At 39.5% G+C, this 21,227-nt stretch overlaps 1 protein-coding gene across 10 annotated transcripts in view; it reads left to right on the top strand.

The window, feature by feature from the left end:
- Window positions 1–21,227, top strand: part of ikzf1 (IKAROS family zinc finger 1) — a 107,577-nt gene that overhangs the window by 386 nt on the left and 85,964 nt on the right. For all 10 annotated transcript variants that reach the window (XM_062984279.1, XM_008112936.2, XM_008112935.2 and 7 more), the window contains exon 2: window positions 19,203–19,256. In XM_062984279.1, the coding sequence (XP_062840349.1) occupies window positions 19,203–19,256 (54 nt within the window). The remainder of the gene's footprint in view (window positions 1–19,202; window positions 19,257–21,227) is intronic.

The raw sequence follows: 21,227 nt of genomic DNA, 5'->3' as shown, positions 1-21,227 counted from the left end.
GGCAGGCTGAGGCAGGCAAAGTTTGGGTAAGGCGGGAGAAAGCGGGGAAGCGCGCGCCTGACAAGCAAGTCTCAGGGAGTTGAGTTCTTCCTGCGCAGTTCTCTCTCTCTCTCAATCTCGCTCTCCATATATATATATATATTACACAGAAGAAAAGGAAGGGTGTCGCAATGTATACCAAAAAAGAGTCTCTTTGAACTACACTCCCCGTTATTCGCCACATTTGCGTTCTCTTCTGAGGGAGCGCGTTTGGCGCGCGTTTTGGGTTCGTAATGAATTTGTCACTTGTGGTCTGTTTGCTCACAAGATTTTTATTTTGCCTGAGGGGAAAAAAACTACAAGAAAGTCTTAGGACCCTTTCCACACAACCATATAACCCAGAATATTAGGGCAACCCCCCCCCCCCAATATCTTCTTTGAACTGGCTTATCTGAGTCCACACTGCCATATATTCCAGTTCAGAGCACATAATCCGGGATTTTATTCAGCTCTTTGGAAGGGGCCTGAGTACTCTAGATCAGGGGAGGGGGATAGGATAGTGTTTAGCTTTGTGAAGGAAAAATACAATTGTTTTTGTGAATGCTTGGACATATTGTAAGACTTTTTCCTTCATAGTTTCCGAGAAGCAGTTTTTTTCGAACACTGGATTGCACACAAGTGGGGCCTGGCATCCATTATTGTCCAATTTGGATAAATGTGTCTAAACATAGTTTAGAGAATTGCAAGATTTTTTTAAGGGAAAAGGGAGTTTTCTAAAAATTTACCTGGAAACAAAAGTAATTTCTAAAGGATAGCCATGCTAGCTGTATGGATCAAGACCCGTTGACACTCCAAAGTCTAACAAACTTTCTTTGGTTCTATAATACTGCAGGCAAAGACTTGTTATTTTAGATGGAATTGAGTCTATTGAAGTCCATCTCACATCTGAACAAAACTGCTTCGGTTCACTATCTAGGAGCCCTTCCACACAACCATATAATCCAGAATATCAAGGCAGAAAATTGCACAATATCTTCTTTGAACTGGGTCATCTGAGTCCACACTGCAGTATATTCCAGTTCAAAGCAGATCATGTGGGGTTTTTTTCAGCTGTGTGGAAGGGGCCTAGGACTAATGTTCAGAGCCCTCTTTTTAAAAAGCTCTTTATCACACAGTTTCATATTTGCGTCCGCAGCCTCGCAGAGTTAAGTAGTTTTTTCTCTCATGTAAATGCAGATAGGTTTTCAGGCTTCAAAATCTCTAAAGTTAAGCATTAAATGAATTGTAGAAGTAACAAAAGACTTATAAACCCCATCAGAAAGGAGGTATTAAGGTAGTTGCTACTAGAAAATTGACATGCAGAATATATTTTTGGAATTTTTTTAGTAGTACGGATTTAAGAGTGAATTCCTTTTCTGTTAAAAACTAATATATCTAAAAATTCTCCAGTCAACATTTCAAGATAGGATTCCTAGGTATCATTTGAAGTTGCTACTGGATTTTAAGAAGTCAAATCAACTTTATGATATAAGTTTTGAATATAATATTGAAAGGTATAAATTAATGAGGTTTCCATAAGTCAACTGGTGACTGGAAGGCACATACGCACAGACAGATGCAGAGCAAGACTAATGTAACTAGAAAAAGTGGGGTTTTTTGTTTCTGCAAAGTTTCTGTTTATTAATATTATCAATATAGTAGTGTTCCTAAGTAAATGCCTGTCATGAGATACTATGTACAATGTATAAAAATCATGTCTGGCCTATGAAATAAGTGCTTGCAATATTGTATAAACTACTAACCAAATACAAAGTTGATTCTAAAGTTAAAGCATATTTGCAGTTTTTAAAAGCAGAATTATATCATACCCCTGGCTTGCTATATATTACACCATACAAGCCTACACATCTTTTTTTGATAATTACACATGTAGATATGGGGAAAATTTCTATTATCTTCCCTTAAAAAATAATGAGGAAACTTATAGTTGTTGTCAACAAGGTAACTGGTAATATGAGCTTTGCTGTACAAAATAGTAAAAGCAAGGTTAATGTAAGAGCATCAACAAAATACTCATTTACAATGGAATAATAGGATTTGCTTCAGCATAAAATTTCCCAGAATTGTGCTTAGTTAAAAATTGAGCAGAAGATTAAAAGTGGAAACCCTTTTTTTATTTAGAGAGATTAAAGTTGGATCATATCTTAAATGTGTGTCATCATCCAGATTTCTTCATTTTCATAGAACTGTGCATTATTATATTTCTGTCAACAGGGGTATTTGATTTATACCAGTTATGTAGTGACAAAACTAAATTGTTAAGAAAATTTAAGTTTTACGTATCTACATCATAGATGTACTCAACAAAAAAACGGATTAGATTAGATTGTACAACTAGGGTGTAAAAACCCACATTGGCAATAATGATTCTTAATTATCAGGTTTTGGAATGTAATTTTTAACATGAAAAATCTAGCCAGAGTCAAGTATTAACAGACCTCGAAATCAGCTGGATGTACTTATAAGTAAATATGGCTGGAAATGAATGAGACTGTTTCTGACATATACTTGTATGCATGGGATCAGATTGTGAGTTTATTTAAAGGAAATCTCACAAGTGGTCAAAATGCATTGAGTGGAAGTTTTGAAAATAAATTGCATCCTGTCTTCAATTTAGTTTTTTGAGCTGCATGTTTTCCCAGTAAATAATTTATTTTGCAAAGGAATCACTAAAAGCCAATTGAAGTGATTGGTCTAATATCCACAGATTAAATTTGTTCAATTTTGATCCTTATTTTTAAAATTGTATTATAGTTAAATGAAAAACTGGGGGGATTTAAAGGCATTTATTTCTGTCCCAGCACTCAGAATGCTTTGTTTTACAAAGAGGGAAGTTTCTGAAGTAGGTATCTGATAACATTTTCAGAGAGCTTTCATATCCTCGTTGAGTATGTATCTCAAAAATGGAAAAACATTGTATATCTAATCTAAATAAAACCCATAGGTTAAAAAATAATTGGCAGAGACTGAAGGTTTTATGCTACCCTTTCAGAACAGTTTGCCTGATGGTACCTAGTAGGAATCCATGTTAATGTAAATGATTAAGAGAAGATAATAGACATTCCAGGTGATACTTCTGCCTGTTTTGCATATAACTAAGTAATGCATATCTCTAGATCAATATCTAGCTTCAAATATTTCACTCTAAAAATAAACTGAATGTTAACTTTTTATGATGAGTAAAACATTAGTTATTTTCATTTTTAATTAACTTATAAATGAAATAGTTCCAACAGAATCCTGTTGGATCATTAGATTTTAATTGACATTAAGATTTTAATTTAGCTACAAACCACCAATCCCAAAATGGAGAAAATATGTCCTGCTTATAGTACTTTTTGGGAATGTACCATGCAAATTACTTAAACTGATAAATGAAGCAAATGAATAATAGCTGTCCACTTCTAGTTCCAATCTTACCTTCCACTTTAGGGATGGCTATTATAGCAATATAGCTGATCTTTCACTGGCACAATTCAGTATTTTTAAGACTCTCAACTAATTAAATAAATTGATAGTCATTTCCCTAAAGCAATCAGATGTATTTAAAAAACACATATTGCCCAAACCTTGATGCAGGGATTTTTTTTTAAAAAAAAGACAAACTGTAACTTAAAACTAAATAATACAATTTGTCCTTCATATTTGGAAATAAAGACTGCCTTTACCATTACCAAATTCCCAATTACTTTATAGCACACTAGGAAAATAAGCAATCTTAGTCAAATCAATTAAAATCCTCTGCCATAATTGTGTGGTCTTATCACTTCAGTTCCTTAATGCTTGCAGACCTCCCGCCCCTTTTTAAAAAAGTATTAGAAATGCAATTTCACATCAGGACAACCTGTGGAAACATTTTGATTTGAACTAGATTTTGCCTGAGGCTGTTAAAAAAGATTTTCTTTATGTTATTCAAATGTTTGTGGAACACTATTATAACTATGATTAAATCACTATTAACACCAGAAGTGACTTACAATTTCTCAAGTTACTCCTGACACGAAAAAAAGTATTAAAGATCTAGAGTTAAAAAAATCCAAATATTTTGCATATTTTGAACACAGCAGAATGAGGATTGAGATATATAAGTATGATAGATTAGATATTAGTTCTATTTGAGATCAGAGGTGAATTTTCTTCACAAGATATGTGTTAAGACCAATACATTGTTTTCGTATTGTATAAACTGAAATTTCAGTGGGTCAAAGACAATACTGAAAGTGAACATGTTATATGTCACCAGCTCCAGGCATTTACTGCCCTTCCTTCTCCCCAGTCACACCTCTTTTCTTGAAGGAAATCTGTAAAATCTTCTCTGATAAAAGCGTCTACAGTTAAATGATTAAATTTGGTATGTTCTGATATTTTCTTCATTCAAGAGGGCAAATAAAACAAAAGATGGGAGTTTGCCATCAGTACAGTGGGTTCTTGATATCCGCTGGGATTTGTTTCCAGGACCTCTCATGGGTACCAAAATCCAGGGATGCTCAAGTCCCATTATATACAGCGGCATAATAAAGTGGTGCTTCTTGTATAAAATAAGGGATATTTTCATGCCATAAATGTTGAATTTTTGGGAACTAATCCTTGCATACAGAGGGCTGCCTGTACAATGCCACACCTAATTTGAATATCTGCTGTCTTTGCCCATATTCTTGCAAGACTGTGATTAACTGCAGAATCCATGTTTAACATCAGCCATTCCCCTATGGCACATTTTTTTAATCATTATTTTGTCATGAGAACTGTGATGTGTGACCTGAAATGATTTTACCCAAATATTTCTTTTTCCCCCTTATTGTCAGAATTATACCTTTTCCCCTTTAGGTGTTAAAAATACAAAATTCATCCATAAGAAAAATTCTAAAATCCAGTTAGTATCTTCATGTCCCTAATAAAGATATTGCTGGACTTTGGATATTGCAGCTTTAACATTTTCTCTCTCTCTTGGTCACTTAGGCTGGACCTACATTTCCCTGTATCTCAGAATCTGATCCCGGATTATCTGTTTTGAACTGAATTATATGAGTCTCCACTGCCAAATAATCTGGGGTTATCAGATAATCTGGGATCAGATCTTGGGATATAGGATAGTTTAGATCCAGCCTTAGGGGAGATTCTTAGGCCCCTTCTACACTACCATATAAAATCCAGATTATCTGATTTGAACTGGATTATATAGCAGTGTGAACTCATATAACCCAGTGCAAAGCAGATAGTCTAGATTACCTCTTTTGATCATCTGAATTATATGACAGTGTAGATCAAGCCTAAGACAGTGTAGACTCATATAATCCAGTTCAAAGACAATAATGGGGATTATCTACTTTGATAATCTGGATTATATTGCACGGTAGAAGGTGCCTAAGTGGCAGTAATCAAAGTAAGACAAGGACAAAGGGAAAATAGAAGGAAGAAGAGAGGGAAACTGGACTTTTTAAAAGCAGCTAAGAACGTGAGGTGGTAGAGGACAGTCCCTGCCAAATTGAGACACTTGGGGAATATGGCATGGATATTTTCTTTGGAATATAATGTATGGAGTATTTTTGCAGGATCAGCTACATATAATACTGCTCAGAACAAAACTTGATAGGGCAACTGAAGTTAACAACTACAACAAGCAAGTATTTAAATAATATAGGAGGAAAATAAAATTAAGGCTTTTCCCATTACAATAGGGAACCCCTTCCCTTCAAAGAAGGAAATAATACAACAAAGGTTAAAATTCTGCCTTCAAGTTGCCTCTTAATTTATGGTGACCCCAAAACCTTGATAGGTTTTAGGAAATGAATACTCAAGGGTGTCTTGCTGTTGCTTATTGAATTTTATTGAAAACAGTGAAGCCCCTTCTACACTGCCCCTATATCCCAGGGTCTGATACCAGATTATCTTCTTATCCCAGATTATCTGGCAGTGGAGACTCATATAATCCAGTTTAAAGCAGATAATTGGGATATAGGGCAGTGTAGAAGGGCCCTAAGATTTCTCTCTGTGTGTTTGGGATTTATTTATTTATTATTTATTTATTTACAGCAGTTATATTCTGCCCTTCTTAACCCGAAGGGGACTTAGGGCAGATCACAGAACGCATATACGGCAAACATTCAATGCTGATTATACAATGACAAGACAGATAACAGATAGTGGGATAATATAGGCTTTCCCCCATCTTTTCGGCATCTTTGGAGGCTATGCTTGGTTTCGGCCACAGGGGGTGCTGTCACTCCATCTCATTGCCAAAGAGCTTTCTTGTTCCTAAACTTTCCTCTTTTTTTGCCATGCCTAAAATACCACCTCGTTTTAATGTGGTTCCTATTTATCTACTCACCTTGCTGTTTTCAATCCGCTAGGTGAGCAGGGAGCTGGGCTGGAGATCAGGAGCTCACCCTGACCTGGCTTTGAACTGTCAGCCTTTCGGTTGGCAAGATTTATGGCAGCTGGTGATTAACTAGCTGTGCTAAAACCGGGTTGTGCTACAATTCAAGTAGAGAAAAAGACCGTATAATGGCAGGTCAAAAAAAACCTACGTTAGTAATTTTAATTTCCCACAGAAATTAATGGCACAATGTTTTTTTAAACATGGGAACAGGCTGGCAGATAAGTGCTATTAGGTGTTAGCAGCTAAGGGAGGGTGTATATAGATGCACTTAATCCTCCACTTCCCTGCTTCATGCTTTGTGCTCTTGTCTACTTTGGGAGATTGCTGTTCACTTTGCTCTTATCCACTTTGAGGAACTTTGGATTTGTGTGTGGTTTTTATTCCTGGTATGTTTGGCTTCATGAAGAGAGAGGAGAGAGTGCAAGAGAGGGAGGGAGGCTGGAATGAGTACAATATGAAGAAAATGATGCTTCTGTCTCTTTACTTTGTGTTTTGTGCTTTCTTGATCAGGGCCGGTCGGAGATAAATTTAAATATTAAGCGGGGGCGCTGAAAAGCGCCCCCCGCCGGCCCCGCCTCCTGCGCCCTGGCCCCGCCTCCCAACCAGCGTGCCCTGGCCCCGCCTCCCGCGCTGCGTGGGAGGCGGGGCCAGGGCACGCTGGGTGGAAGGCGGGGCCAGGGTTGTCCCCGCCTCCCATGCTATTCGCCCTGGCCCCGCCTCCCACGCAGCGTGGGAGGCGCGGCCAGGGTTGGAAAGAGGGAGGCTTCGCCGCCCGGGGAGGGGAGGAGGGATCGCCTCCTCCCCTCCCCGGGCGGCGAAAGAAGCAGGCTTCGCCGCCCGGGGAGGGAAGGAGGGATCGCCTCCTCCCCTCCCCGGGCGGCGAAAGAAGCAGGCTTCGCCGCCCAGGGAGGGAAGGAGGCGATCCCTCCTCCCCTCCCCGGGCGGCGAAAGAAGCAGGCTTCGCCGCCCGGGGAGGGAAGGAGGGATCGCCTCCTCCCCTCCCCGGGCGGCGAAAGAAGCAGGCTTCGCCGCCCGGGGAGGGAAGGAGGCGATCCCTCCTCCCCTCCCCGGGCGGCGAAAGAGGGAGCCACAAGGCCAGGGCGCACTGGTCGGGCGGCGGGGCACCGTCAGAGCGGTGCCCCGCCTCCCTCCCAGCCTGACGGCGCCCCCCGGGACCTGCGCCCGAGGCGGCGGCGTCACTGGCCTTTATGGTGGGGCCGGCCCTGTTCTTGATTTAACTTTGTGCTTTTACTGTTTTAAAGTTCTTTTTTTATTGGTCCATGTGAATATGCAGGTTTTGCCTTGCTGTTACACAGGCCAACAAACATTTTGTTGCCTCAAATGTGGTTCCTTGCCACACCTTTGTGCTTCTGCCATTTTAAAGTTGATCTTTTTTATTGTTTCATGTGAATGTGCATTTATACATTATTTGCTATTCATAAAGTACATTTTCTTATTTAAGCACACATTAAAATGGGGGGGGGGACGACGACGGAATAATAGCATTTCATTGGAAAATTTACTTTGAGATAAGAGTGATTTGAGTTAAGAGCTTAGTCACAGAATGAGTTAAATTCACTGTACCTTTATTCATTGTATTGAGTGGAGTAATTTCCTAGGACTTCATCACACTAGAGCAGGGTTTCTCAAACTTTTAAAGCCACAGAGCCCTTTTTTGAAGGAAATGTGTCTTGTGGAGCCTCAAGAAAATTTTGCGCACAGGGGCTGCATTGCATTTTAAAATTTGACAGGTAGGCTGGGCTAGTCGCGGATGGCTGGAGAATGTATGAACTAATAGAAAAAAACATGAACAAATTCCTATGGACTCAACACATATCTTGTTTGTAGTGCAGAGAAAGAAAGAAAGAAAGAAAGAAAGAACAATACAATATTTTGAGGAACAATTTTAACCAATATAAACATAACAGTATTTCAGTGCAAGTCCCCTGGCATAGCAAAAACAACAGCAGCAACCCCAGGGGCCACACAGTCCAAGCTATTTCTGCCATGCCGTAAAAGCACAAATCAAAGCACCCCCAACAGATTGCCATCCAGCCTTTGCAATGGTGATGATGACGATGATGATGATAATAATAATAGTAATAAGAGCAACCTCAGGGGACACCCAGTCCAAGCTGTTTCTATCATGCAGGAAAAATACAGTCAAAGCAACGGCAGAGAGGCCTTGCAGGCCATGGCGGCAATGGAGAGATCCTGTAGGCTGCGCCATTGGCAGAGGTGGAGATGCCTTGTAGGTTGCGGCATTGATGGAGGCAGAAAGGCCCGGTATGTTATGTCATTGGTGGTGATGGGGAGGCCCTATAGGCTGCACCAGCAGCAGGGTGCCACAGGCCACATGCTTCCTAGGCAGGGGGGAGCAGGAAAAGTGCAGAGCCCCCATGGAGCCCTGACTGTGGGCTCCGCGGAGCATGGTTTGTGAACCACTGCACTAGAGGATCTATCCACTTTAAATAATGTGTCTGCCTCCTGCAGGATTTTGGGGTTTGTAATTTAGTGAGCCCCAGGACCTCTCTGATTGAGCAATTTGAAGGCTCCTCCTTAAACTACAAACCCAGAATTCTGCAGGAGCCAGCAACAATTTCAGGTGGATGGACTGCCATATAATGCAGATGATCAGATCAGATAATCCACATTATCTGCTTTAAACGATTATATGTGGCCCTTTCTACATTGCCATATAAAATCTAGATTAACTGGATTATATGACAGTGTAGACTCATATAATCCAATTCAAAGCAGATAATGTGTATGATCCGATTTGACAATCTGGATTTTATATGGCAGTGTAAAGGGGGGATTAGTTTGTCTTGAAGGGAGGGGGTTGGGGTGGTAGAGCAGCTGTAGCCATCCTCCTTCTCTGGGGGCAGCTGCGGCAAGGGCCAAAGGCTGGAGGAAGAAGTCCTGTGTGCCAGGAGTGTGAGGTAGCAGCAAGTCTCCACTGGAATATATGGCAGTGTGGACTCAGATAACCCAGTTCAATGCAGATATTGTGGGATTTTCAGCCTTGATATTCTAGGTTATATGGCTGTGTGGGAGGGCCCTAAGATCCACACCTTTTTTGAACTTTATTTTTTGGGCAAAAAAGCACGACCTGGAATCAGTGAAATATGGTAATTGTGGTTCGGTGTACATTTTCTTTATGATTTGAACTACATAATAAATATAAGGAGGGTTCTCGGAGCTACAATGTTAGGCAGATTAGGGTCCATAGGACTGAGTTGCTACATTTGTTTTTATATGTTTAGCAACAAGAAAATGGGAGTGGCTTCTTTCATAGGCTGAATACTGTGATACAAAAACAAGGAAGAAACATTTGAAAATCATGACTAGGGATTATACGTTTGTCATCCCATATATTGTTAAAAAATAAAATTAAATCCAGTGAGTTTCCTCAATAAAAATCTACCAGGTACTCTTGTGAGCATCAATAGTATAGTGACAACAGATGACAGAGCAGACCATAGGGTTTTGCAGTAAATATTAGTTTCATTTTGTAACTGATCAGTTTTGTTTACTATTTCTTTTATTTTTTTTCCATCAAGCATCAAAATATTGCAAATGAGTAATTCAATTCTACCTAAATTATCTTTAAAGTTAAACTAAAGTAAATTTAGTGGGCCTTTCTCCAAGGCAGTTAGCATAATAGTATGATTTCAGTTTATAGGGTTGTGATAACTGTTAAATATGAAGGTAAGAGAAGCAAATGGACTCCTTCATCTAGACTTGCATTCAGTGGTAAGAATATGATTTTTAATGGTAACCTTATTCTTATAACTAGCTAGGATTCAAATAATGACTAAGCACCTCTCTGTTTTTCTTTAGAGAAGTTGCATATAAGTGTTAAAGAGAGGAGGAAATTAATTTATCTTAATTATAAACTTAGTTTCTTATACAACTTGATAATCCTAGGGGAGGGGAACTTCCTTAATGGGAATAAAGAACCTCTATATTTCTCAGATTTTCTTTCTTGAATGCACTTTTTGTTAGTTATTATTTGTAGTATACTAGAAAGGAAATTAAAAGTAGAGCTAAAATTATTCTAAAGTAGAATCTTTAATAGACATTGAAACATCTACTTTATTAAATTCCAGTAGTAAAGTTAATTATCAACTGCTGGTAAAGATATTGAACACTTTTAATTAAAATCAGTTTTCGGTCTTGTGCAAAGGTATCTAATACATCCATTCAGGAAAAAATAGTTTTAAAAAGCTCTTGTCTAGAGTCTCCAGCATACAGTGATCTAAATAAACAATGCATCTATCTTTCAATCTGTTATTTTAAAACTAAAAAATAAGAAGAACCTACTGGATCTGTACAAAGACACATTTAGTCCAGTGATTTGCACCTCTAGAATCCTTGACAACTGACAGTGCTGCATGAGCCTTCTGAGAACCAAAGTCCAAAACATCTGGAAGTCATTTAAGAACTACTGATCTACTTTAGCACCCTATATCTACCAATGGCCACCCAGATGCTTTCTGAAAGGCTTCAAATGAAGGCAACAGCACAGTTATGTTCTTCCCCAGCCCCACAGCATGTTGTTTTCAGGATATTTAACTTCTAGGAATGTTTCATTTAGCTAATATGATAAATAAACATTGATTAACTTATAAATACTCATTTCATAGTTTTGTACCTGTCAATACTTTTTATGCCAGCCTATTCCACCGGCTAATTATGTGGTGCACTGAACCATTGGTACTTTTACACACCTGTTCATTTCATTGTATGGTCTTGTGTTCTAGGTGATGTGTGCTCTGGCCCAGGTATGACCCATACCTACCCAGGCCCCATCTACAGATAATGTGGTTTATCTGCTTTGATGATCTGGATCAGGGGTCTTCAAACTTTTTAAGCCGAGGGCCGGTCCACAATCCTTCAGACTGTTGAGGGGCCGAATTATCATTTGAAAAAAATACAAATTCCGATGCACACTGCATATGTCTTATTTGTAGTGCAAAAAACAAAAAACCAACAACAACAATGAAAGAACAATACAATATTTAAAAATAAAAACAATTTTAACCAACATACATTTATCAGGGTTTCAATGGGAAGTGTGGTCCCGCTTCTGGCCAATGAGATAGTTAGGTTAATTAGGGTTGTTGTTGTTGTTGTTGTTGTGTGCCTTCAAGTCATTTCAGACTTTGGATGAGCCTAAGTCTAAAATTTATTTATTATTTATTTACTGCATTTATTTACTGCATTTGTATCCCACCCTTCTCACCCCAAAGGGGACTCAGAGTGGCTTACAAATTATATGTACATACAATATATTATATTATTAGTATAGCACAATATTAGCATTATATATTACTATATTGAACTATACCACTATACGGTAATATTATTAGTAATATTATATGTAATATAGAATATATAATTAATATTATTATATGGTATTATTATGAGTGTTATATTGCTTTACATTATAATATTATTATCAATAATGATTTTATTTTGTTCCAGTCCTGTCGTGTCATTTTGTTGATTAATACATGATTTCTTAGGTCAGAAATTGTGGAGCAGCAGATCTTGAAGAGAGTCAGTCGTGGCTCTCTGATTAATGTGTTTTCAAATACCTCCCAGAGAATCCCCTTCCAGGAGGGAATACTTTTAATTTGCCTATCAGCAAGTGAAAACGTGGATATTGAGTGCATGAATAACAGAATCATGTTATACAATTTTTTTTAAACTGCACAAATGTAGTTCACTTGGAATACCATAATCTATACATCCATTGTTTTATTAACAATTTTATAATTCATAAAATTGCATCAAACATAGAACACAGACTTTTGTTAAAATAAATAGCCAATGTGATGGAGGTGTGTAGTTTCATGACCCTGGTGTGTGGAATTTGGTCTGGATTGGGATTTGTATGGGAGATTGCTCCAAAGAAATCCAGTGTGACTTTTCCCACATACTGTATTTGACTACCCGGTCAAGCCTTATGTTCTAGACTGGGTGTATAATAGACAGCCAATTCCTCGAATCCCATGCATATATATAGGCTGGAGAATTATGTCTTTTTGAGGCAAGAACTATGTATACAGAAAACAAAACTGGAGAAATTAAGACTTAATTAAGATGTTGCTTTTATTTGTCCACGGATGGGGCCTTTTCATTCTGTCATAGTTCACAATGAGCCACCGAGGCCAAATCAGAAGGTAGCTGTTCAGCCTCTTTTGTAAAGGATTTTTAGTGTTGAATTTGTTTTAATGGTTTTTAACTGGGAATTTTTTAATACTGTTTATGTTTAATCCTGTTTTAATGTTTGCATATTTGTATGTTTTAAGTGGTTATGCTGATGTTTTTATGTTAAGCTGCTTTGAGTCCCCTTTGGGGAGATAAAGTGGGGTATACTACTACTACTACTACTACTACTACTAATAATAATAATAATAATAATAATAATAATAATAATAATAAAGATGTACAGACAAAGAGACCCTACCAGATATTTAGACAATTACAGGCAGTCCTCAAATTATGAACAAGATAGGTACTTAAGATGAATTTGTATGTTAGTCAAAACATATACATTTTAAGTGTAACTCCAGCCATGTGTGTGTGTGTGCATGCATGCATGCTTTGGATAGCATAGAGATCAACATCTCTGTGGTGTTTGTGCCTCTGTTCAGAAGATCACTTCGCTTCCTGTCCCTGTGATAATTGGATTTCGAAAACTTTGGCTTGTTGTAGCAACAAGGATTGGTGAGGAAGCTTCAGTGGTGATATGGAGATCAAAGATTTGGGGGTCTCGTTAGAAATGGAGACCAGCACAAGACTCCAGAAGGAGGGTTGTGCAACACCTGGCAAGCTTGCGAGAAACAAATAAAGATTTCCTTATTCCCCAATAAAAGTCTCACCAAGTTTCGAAGCAAGGCCACCAGCTGGAGCAGGATGACAGTCACAATAAGATACAAGAAGAACCGGCATGCCATTATACAGAAGAAATCGCATTTTATATACTTCAAAGTTTGACTTTTCCGCCCTCACCCACCCAGCCAGCTCCATGATGATTGGTCAGGGGAATCGCTGATGTCAGAGGCTGGGAGGAGCGGTCCGGGGGCTTGCGCGCCTCAGCCAATGAGAGCGCGAGCCCCACCTGTGATGTCTCCCCAGCTGGCCAATGGGGGAGATGGAGGTGTGGCAGCAGGAAAAACAAAGGCAATCATATGTTGATGAAAGGATTAATGAGTGACTCTATACTGGGTCTATTGTCCAGTGGTCTGGTGAGAGCCTCCGGGCCCTGCAAGCCGAACCTGTCCTATTGAGAAGACTGGATAACAAGTCTCTTGAATGGGGATCTGACACCTGGATGTCAGTTCCATTGTCCCAGAGTCGGCAGTATCGGTGGTCCTGATGAGATTAGGTGATTCATAATCCGGGAAGAGGAAATGGCATTGCCCTGAACAGCTGCGGCATACCTTGCCTCTCCACAGAGGAGATATGCCATTCATATGAAATGATTTAAATGTCCAAAGGTTGCTCCATTCTTAAGTGGTCTGGCTTTGCCCTCCAAGACTTAAGAAAGAGTTCATTGTGTTATTTTCAGATGATGATCATGATAAGTCCATTGAGTCAGGATATGGACCTGGGGCAGGCTGGTGGCACACAGGTCAAGATGGAATGCTGGCCAAAGTTCACAATCTGGTCACTGGGTTTCATGTTATATGGGGGCAAGATATCATGAAATACAATAATAAAAATATATAAAACTGATAGGAGAAACATGTGGGACTCACAATGGGGAAGAAAGGAGATCCAGCATCCCCATTGTGTTGGGAGACATACACACAAGTTTCATCCATGGGGCTTTCAGGGGGCTTCAATCTCCCCTGTGTTTCCCATAGGGGACAAAGCAAGGGATCCCAGAGGTTCCCCACAGCCCAGCAGGTGAAAGGCTTTGGGGTTCCCCTAGAACTAGGAGATGGCGCAAGGGATACAATGGGTTCATGCAGGAGGGGGAAAGGGCCCCCCTGATACCCTGAGAGTTCATAGGAAGGTGCAAAAGGACATTTCGGATCACGTTGTCCATGGTCATTCATAAAGGGTAACTCATTCATAAAAGGGGAGCCAATTCAGTTGTCGGGAGAGGGGCAGTTGCGGCAAAAAGCAAGATAGCAGTTTGTTTTAAAAAGTGTTCTGGAGTGAAATGGAGTTGGTTCGGAGCAAATCTATGAGACGCAGATATGGGGCCCCCATATCCACGGTTTGCTTGACCACATTCCCTTGTTCCTGAGGCAGTCCTGAACCGCCTCGGCCAAGCTGGCGGAGCTCCGCAGCTCGGAAAGGGGTTTATTGTCAGTTTTGGGTTGCAAAAGGAACTTTTTTGCAGGCTGGAAGTGAAAGCAGAAAGCGGATACAATTTATTACTCTTGGTTAAAATGTAGCAAAGGACAATGGAGCTTTGATTGAGAGTGGCTGCCTGCTGTTTTCAGCTACTGAAGCTTATGTGGAGTGGAAATACAGGGTTTCTATGCGTCCGTGGAACTTCTGGCAGTAATCAACTGAGTGTCAAAACAGTGTGAGTGCAGGGGCTTGTGTGCTCGACATCAGTGGAGACACTGTTTTTCCATGATAACTCTTTCAAGAGTGAATTTCCTTTCCGAGGGGGTCAATTTCCTCACTTCCTGTTGTATCACCCTCGTTCTTGACTATGACTTGTTTGTAAGTCGGATGTTTGTAACTCAGGGACTTTCTGTAAATAGAGGATAATGTATTAGTAAGATGACTGACAGGGAAGTAGTCTATAAATGTCTGACTTGGGGAGAGGAGGGAGAGTGGATGGGATATGGCAGTTTTTTTAGACTGCGAGTTGTTACTGTATTGTTATAATGTATCATCATCATCGCTACCTTAATTTTGTGGGAATTTAAAAAAAAATATCTACATGACTGGTGCTACACAAGTGACATGAACAAGATAAAATGAGTCCGATTAATGGATGTATGGAAGAGGGAATTTCACCAGGTGTTGTTTGTTACTGGGTTACATGACAAGACATACCTCCTGACAGATATTAAAACTTATTTCATTAATTTTAATCCAAACAATCTAATTTACAGTCAAAGTGAATCTTCGATTATTACTACAATATATACCTCTTTAAAACTAAAACACACTATTAATACACTAGCTAAAACACTAAACAGCTGAAACACAAAAGGGCTCTGATCTCTCAAAATCCAAACTTATATAAGGTCATAATAAATGTAATGAAGGGAGGGAAATCCACCATTACAGATCCAGCTAAATAATCCTACTAGAATTACTAGTAAGTGTATCCACAGATTATTGCATTGTTAGACTAATTATGTCTCAAAAAGTCCATAAATTGTTACTTATCTTTTTAAAAATCTTCATTTGGTTTATCATTTGAAGCACAGTAGTCTTACAAGTCCACCAAATATGGAAGGAGCCCTCCTTTTTTTGACATTCCCAGCATTGGTTTGAAATATTCTTAGTCCCCTTCTACACTGCCCTATATCCCTGGATCTGATCTCAGATTATCTACTTTAAACTGGATTATATGAGTCCCCACTGACAGATAATATGGGATAAGAAGATAATCTGGGATCAGATCCTGGGATATAGGGGCAGTGTGAAAGGGGCCTTGGACATTTTACTCACCTATTAAAGGGATATGAGCCAGTTTCCAGTCTGGCAATCCTAAATGCCATCTAATTTGATCCTACTGTGTTGGGAAGTATTTAGACCATTTCCCAACATAGCATCAGATCCTGTCTGATCTTGGAAGCTAAGCCGCCAACCCTGGTTAGTATTTGGATGTGAGACCACCAATGAATACTAGGTGCAATATTCTATACTGTATTTCAGAGAAAGGAACTCGCAAAACCACCTCTTATTCCTTGCCTAAGAAAACCCAATGAAAGTAATCAGGTCACCATAGATGGTTTGGAAACACACATACTCAGAAGATAGGGAGCTGAGCATGGATTGGAGCTTGGTAGTGCCTAGTAAGGACCAGCAGTGACTCTTGAGTAGCAGAGCCCAGCTATATCACATTGAAGATTAAGGATGAAGTGATGAAGGAGATTTGAAGCAGAAGGCAAAAGTTCTCAAGCCGAGAAGTAAGCTGTCTTGCTTCTGATGCTTTGCTGTGTGATTTTACACTGTTTCTTGGAATCTTGTGGCTGCAAACTAGGGTGAAAAAAACCCCTGTCACCACCTCCTCCACCTGCAAGGAAATGCCTTTCCTGTTTTAGATACTTGCCTGCTGGGTGCTTTCTCACTTCCAGCCTCAGTGCCCCCGCTACTGCTCCCTTCTCCTCCTTGGAAAGAAAGCAGCCTAGAGACAGAGATAGAAACATAGGATGCTTCCTTTCCCCAAAAGGAGAAGTAGGAGAAAGAGACTGGGCTGGCCAGCTGTGTGGAAAACGGTTTGGTGGTTTCTCTTTATATTTTATTTGGTTGTATCCCAAAGATTTAGATAAAACACTGGCATGTGGCAACTCTGATATGAAACAATACAGTACATATGTTAAAACCAAGAAAGTAGCAAAAATTGCAGCACCTGTTTTGAACAAGAATCAAGCCTGAGAACAACCCATTCTTCCTTTTTCTTGGGCGGCAACACTGACTGAGCAGATAACTAATAAGAGTAAACCATGCCGCAGTAATACAGCCACTCCCTTACTTGCCTCTCCTGGGTTTTTTAAGATCCCAGGAAGTTCCTTTTTAAAAGTAATTCATTCTCTTCCATGTTACGGTTTTAAAACCTTTCTGGTGCCATTACATATGGCAATGCTGAAAAAAAATGCTTCTTGCACTATTCACTATTTTAAAAATATTTCTCTCTTTTTTTAACAAACAAACCCCACTTTGGATTGTTGAGATGGAGAGGTGGGGGGTACAGCTAACAAAAATTAAGGTACAAAGTAAATGCTTACATTGACAAACACACCTTCTCCCAAAGTCACTGAAAATATTTGCAAGGTAAGAGTAGTGAATTCATGCTAAAGTCAAGACCAAGTGTGCCAGCAGAGGGAAGAAGATGAAGGGTAGCTATAGTACATGGGGGCTACTCCTAAAGGGAAGTGTATCTGCCTTAGGCTGAAATTGTGTTTGTTTTATCGCCTCTTCTTCAAAGGACTTTGAAGCTTTATTTTAGTATAGCAAATATGTGATTTTAAGCAAATTAATAAGTTGCCTGAAATAGTCTATAGCTCAACAGCAACAGAATACGTGTTGCCTCAATCCATTTCCAGTACAATATCTTAGGTCTAACCACCAGCACAAATACAACCACACAACAATGCTTTGTGGCCTTCCAGCTACCTGAGACATCAAAATGACAAAACTTTGAGCACAGCAAGCAACACAGGAATGTTCTGAAGCTCTAGCAGGCTCCTCTCTCTCTCTCTCTCTCTCTCTCTCTCTCTCTCTCTCTCTCTCTCTCTTCTATGTCACATACTCAACATGGTGGGTTGCAAACTTGTGTGAGCCTGCTGTAGCACACCATACTGTGTCAAATATTTTTTAAAAACCGCAGTATTGTACTAGGATTTTGTATGTTGTCTCTTGCTGCTCATGAAGGTTAGCCTATGGTAATCTGTGGCAGTCCAGAATGTTAGGCTGTTGGAAGGGGTGTTTTTCAGCATCAAGACATAAAAAGCCTTCATAGATATACACGTATACAGATGAGATAACTTGAGCTCACTTCTAAGAAAGGTCACCCAAGTTGTTGCCATTCTACAGTACTTGGAGAGTTAATGCTGGAGGCGTGCTGAGAATACCTAACTTACCACAACATTTATTTATCCAAAGAGCCAGCAGATGTCCAGCACAGACTCTTGAGACCTCAAACTTGAAGTGTTACTCTCCAAACAAAGATTTCTATTTGTCTTTCTACCTCACTTACCGCAGCATACCTCTCCCTGGTGTTTGTGGTCACTTTGCAACTTTATTCTTTGGAACATTATGTGTCACAACAGAAGGGCAAACAGTTTCCCAGTATTTGTTACAAATCTGTGGAGCCAAGCCATCTGTCAGCAAAACAGGAAGGCCTGAGTTCCCTTGCTCTCCAGAGTTTGGTTTTCTATTTTGGGGAGTACCTCTTCTCCCCATGTAGAAGAAAACTGATGTGGTTTGAAGCAAAGGACTGCCAAGCAAGATAGAGCCAAAAGACTGAAACTGCTGTTTTGCCCATCTGCCACTGCTTGAGGTGTATTCATTATTAATGGAGGTAGTGGCAGTTGCTGTTCAGATATGCAGGCCTGCCTGGGTAAATGAGACATTCTTCAGCAAATTGCTTCGTTTTTTGATTGCTGATTGTACGCGTGTCACCAAGCTGACTCAAGGTTCATCGATGCATGCTCAGTAAATTAGAAAGAACATAACTATGGATCAGCCAAGAGAATGAATTCTTTGCCTACAATGACCCAGGGCCATTTAATTTTCTGCTTAATTTTGTTGCAGTCAGTTTGCATTTTGGGTTATTATGCAGTAGGAAATTAACAATAAATAACAAATTTGGTCCTCCTGTGCTTGTAATGATATTTTTATAAATCTTTGTAATGCTCTTTTTAAAAGGATCAAGGTCTGTGCCAGCCTGATACCTCCTCAAGCATGCAGGATGGAAAAGAAAGAAAAAAATACATCAGTCTTGCTAGATAATCTCATAGTTAAATAGCAAAGTTTTATTCCATTCCCTCCCTCCCTTCTTTCCATCTCTCTCTCCTGTGAATTTGTACTTTTCATTAAACCTAAGGCCTTTTCTGATTCTTTCTTTTAGGTAACCTGAGGAAAATGGAAACAGATGGGGCACAAGATATATCCCAAGTTTCAGGTATGATCACTAAAGAATATGACTTAGAAGGGAGGGCAGAAAGCCCCTCCAACCTGAAATCCATTTTGTTTTCAATCAAGACACAGCAATTTTGCTATTATCTTTTACATAATTGCTTTGGGCCTTTTGTATTGCCAGATTGGAAATCACGATATAATTAATGTTTATCTCTCAATATCAAACCTAATATCGCTTGGATTTTTTTAAAAAAAGAAACTTTAATAACAACAACAAAAACAACAACAGAAAATCAGCATTTTCCATCTGTGGTGCCCATTCTAGATTAAGCGCCAGATTTAAATCTGTGACCTTTTTTTGGAGACCTCAACATTGGGAACCATAGCAAATATACCCTAGTGTGTGTATGTGGTTGTTTTCTTGTTTTACCTGGGAGCTTATTTTAAAGGCTCCTCTCCCTTCAATTTTAAGAAATGTTTTACAATGTGCTACTTCAGTTTTCACGTCACTGAATATTACAGCCTCGGGTTTTCCTATTTCCTGGAAATAGTAATGAGGAAAAAAATCCAGTTATGGATTCTTGAGGATATAAATTTTCATGTGGTGAAAAAGAATACAATGCAGGGTAGCATTGGCTGTAGAGCAACCAAAGCTCATTCCTAGAGATTCCTGCATGATGTGAGGTGGCACCAGAAAGATTGTGAGCCTCCCAAAGCAAGATCACAATACTTTTATTTTTCCATTCTAGAATGAATTGAATAGATAACGGTCTTTAATAAAAGATTACAGACTTAATAGTATGAGACTATGGACCACATCAGAAAGGCCCATGGATTCTCTATGTATCATAACGAATCCATGGGCTCCCAGCTGGGGGCATGGAGAACCTGTTGATGCCCCGCATCGTGCGACTTGCCCATCTCATGGGACAAGTGTCACTGCCCAGCTCCCCCCCCCCACTGCTGGTATGGAAAAACGGGAAGGCTCCCATGTTGCTCCTGTGGTAGCATACGCCACTTGCTCTCCCCTGTCTGGATAGAGCCTGGCCGGAAGTATACGTGTGTTGTGTAGTGGGTTCCATCCTGAAAAAGGAGAACAAGCAGCATACGATGGGCCAAGTAGCCTGTCTGATGAGGTAGATACTAGTTTTCCCTTCTTCAGGCTGTAATAGCATATATGATCTACTAATTAAATCCCTGTATGTATATGTGGACTCCTTATCTAACAACATTCCATACAAGGATGTCAATAACATAGTTTCAGATGGCATCATAATGGACTTAGCCACCAAGATTTCTTACACAACTACTCTATGTACAAGTCTAGAAATAATAGTAAAAAAATCAACACCAAAAAACAGGATCGACTTATCGAAGGGTCAATGTGAGTGCTGTACATTAACACTTATTAGAAAATAGACCATTCCCTTCAAGCAAGAACTTAGTCCATCCTGAAAGAACCTAAGAGATGTAATGACTCCATCTAATCTGTCTGCTGTGGCACTACGTCTGGCCTTTTTGAATGAATGGATGGAGAAATGGTGGTGGCGGCCAGGAGCAGCTGGCCATCAGATGGCATTGGTGCTTTCCCCTCTGTGGAATGACCCTCAACTTATCCATGCAGCATATTAAAATTCATATACTCTGCTCCCAAATGTGTCCTCAACTTATACATGTGGTCTAGTTATACATCAGTACATATGGTACTTCATTTTTGGTAATAACATATACTTTCAAGTACAACCATGAAAACATGTATGGTGCTACAATATGCCAGTATCTTCATAGCTGATCTTGAACAATGGCTTTTTAACATACAGTCATTTTCTGCAAGAATATAAATGGGCATAAATCAGACATTAGGAATGGGAGTACAGTACATACAAACCAGTGATAAAACACTTCAGTCTTCTTGAGCATTCTTTCTCAAACTTCAGAACAGTAAGAATTAATGCAAGAAATTACAGCATCCAATTTTTAAACACTTTAATATGCAAGAGAATGAATTACTATT

Source organism: Anolis carolinensis, chromosome 6 (assembly GCF_035594765.1).
Source record: "Anolis carolinensis isolate JA03-04 chromosome 6, rAnoCar3.1.pri, whole genome shotgun sequence".
NCBI classification, from domain to species: Eukaryota; Metazoa; Chordata; class Lepidosauria; order Squamata; family Dactyloidae; genus Anolis; species Anolis carolinensis.
Note: the sequence above shows the minus strand (reverse complement) of the source record. Positions and strands in the feature narration are given on the sequence as shown.